We start from the raw sequence: 755 nt of genomic DNA, 5'->3' as shown, positions 1-755 counted from the left end.
TCGTTCCCATTACTTCACTCCCAACTACCCTAAAGATCAAAATCCCTAAAATCAACAATCCATATCACAATTTCCTAGCAGAACTGACGGATCACCGGAAACTAAACGAAGATGGGCGGCGGCAATGCTCTCTGCAACACCGCCGCCGCCGCCGACGCCGGAGCAAGCGGCAGCAAACTCCTGGAGATTCTAAACGTTAGGGTTATCGGTAGTGGTGAGAAGGTGGTGGTTCTGTCTCACGGATTCGGTACCGACCAATCTATCTGGAAAGGAATCATCCCCTTCCTTCAACGCGACCACCGAATCGTCCTCTACGATCTTGTCTGCGCTGGTAGTGTTAATCCCGACCACTTCGATTTCGGCCGATACACCACCCTCGACGCCTACGCCGATGATCTCATCCTCATCATTGATTCCCTCCACATCGGCCGCTGCTTCTTCGTCGGCCATTCCGTATCCGCCATGATCGGTATCATCGCAGCCATCAGACGCCCCGATCTCTTCTTCAAACTAATCCTCATCGGCGCCTCGCCTCGGTACGCACTCTGATCCTAATCTCCATTCTTCTTAATATTTCCCCCCTAATTTTGATACGTTTCTTAAAATTTCAATCAGATTTCTGAATGATCGGGATTACCATGGAGGATTTGACCAAGGGGATGCCGAGCAGGTGTTCGAAGCAATGGAGGCGAACTACGAAGCTTGGGTGAGGGGATTCGCTCCGCTCGCCGTCGGAGCTGATGTGCCGGCGGCGG

At 52.3% G+C, this 755-nt stretch overlaps 1 protein-coding gene across 1 annotated transcript; it reads left to right on the top strand.

The window, feature by feature from the left end:
* Positions 1-8: 8 nt before the first annotated feature.
* Positions 9-751, top strand: LOC110034485 (strigolactone esterase D14-like; the record flags this gene model as incomplete). The annotated part of the gene is made up of 2 exons (XM_020738741.1): positions 9-536; positions 616-751. Coding segments are annotated over exons 1-2 (561 nt in total), but the record flags the coding sequence as incomplete, so codon positions are not given.
* Between the last annotated feature and the right edge of the window lie 4 nt (positions 752-755).

The sequence above is a fragment of the Phalaenopsis equestris genome, unplaced genomic scaffold (genome assembly GCF_001263595.1).
Source record: "Phalaenopsis equestris unplaced genomic scaffold, ASM126359v1 Scaffold188653, whole genome shotgun sequence".
Taxonomy (NCBI): Eukaryota; Viridiplantae; Streptophyta; class Magnoliopsida; order Asparagales; family Orchidaceae; genus Phalaenopsis; species Phalaenopsis equestris.
Note: the sequence above shows the minus strand (reverse complement) of the source record. Positions and strands in the feature narration are given on the sequence as shown.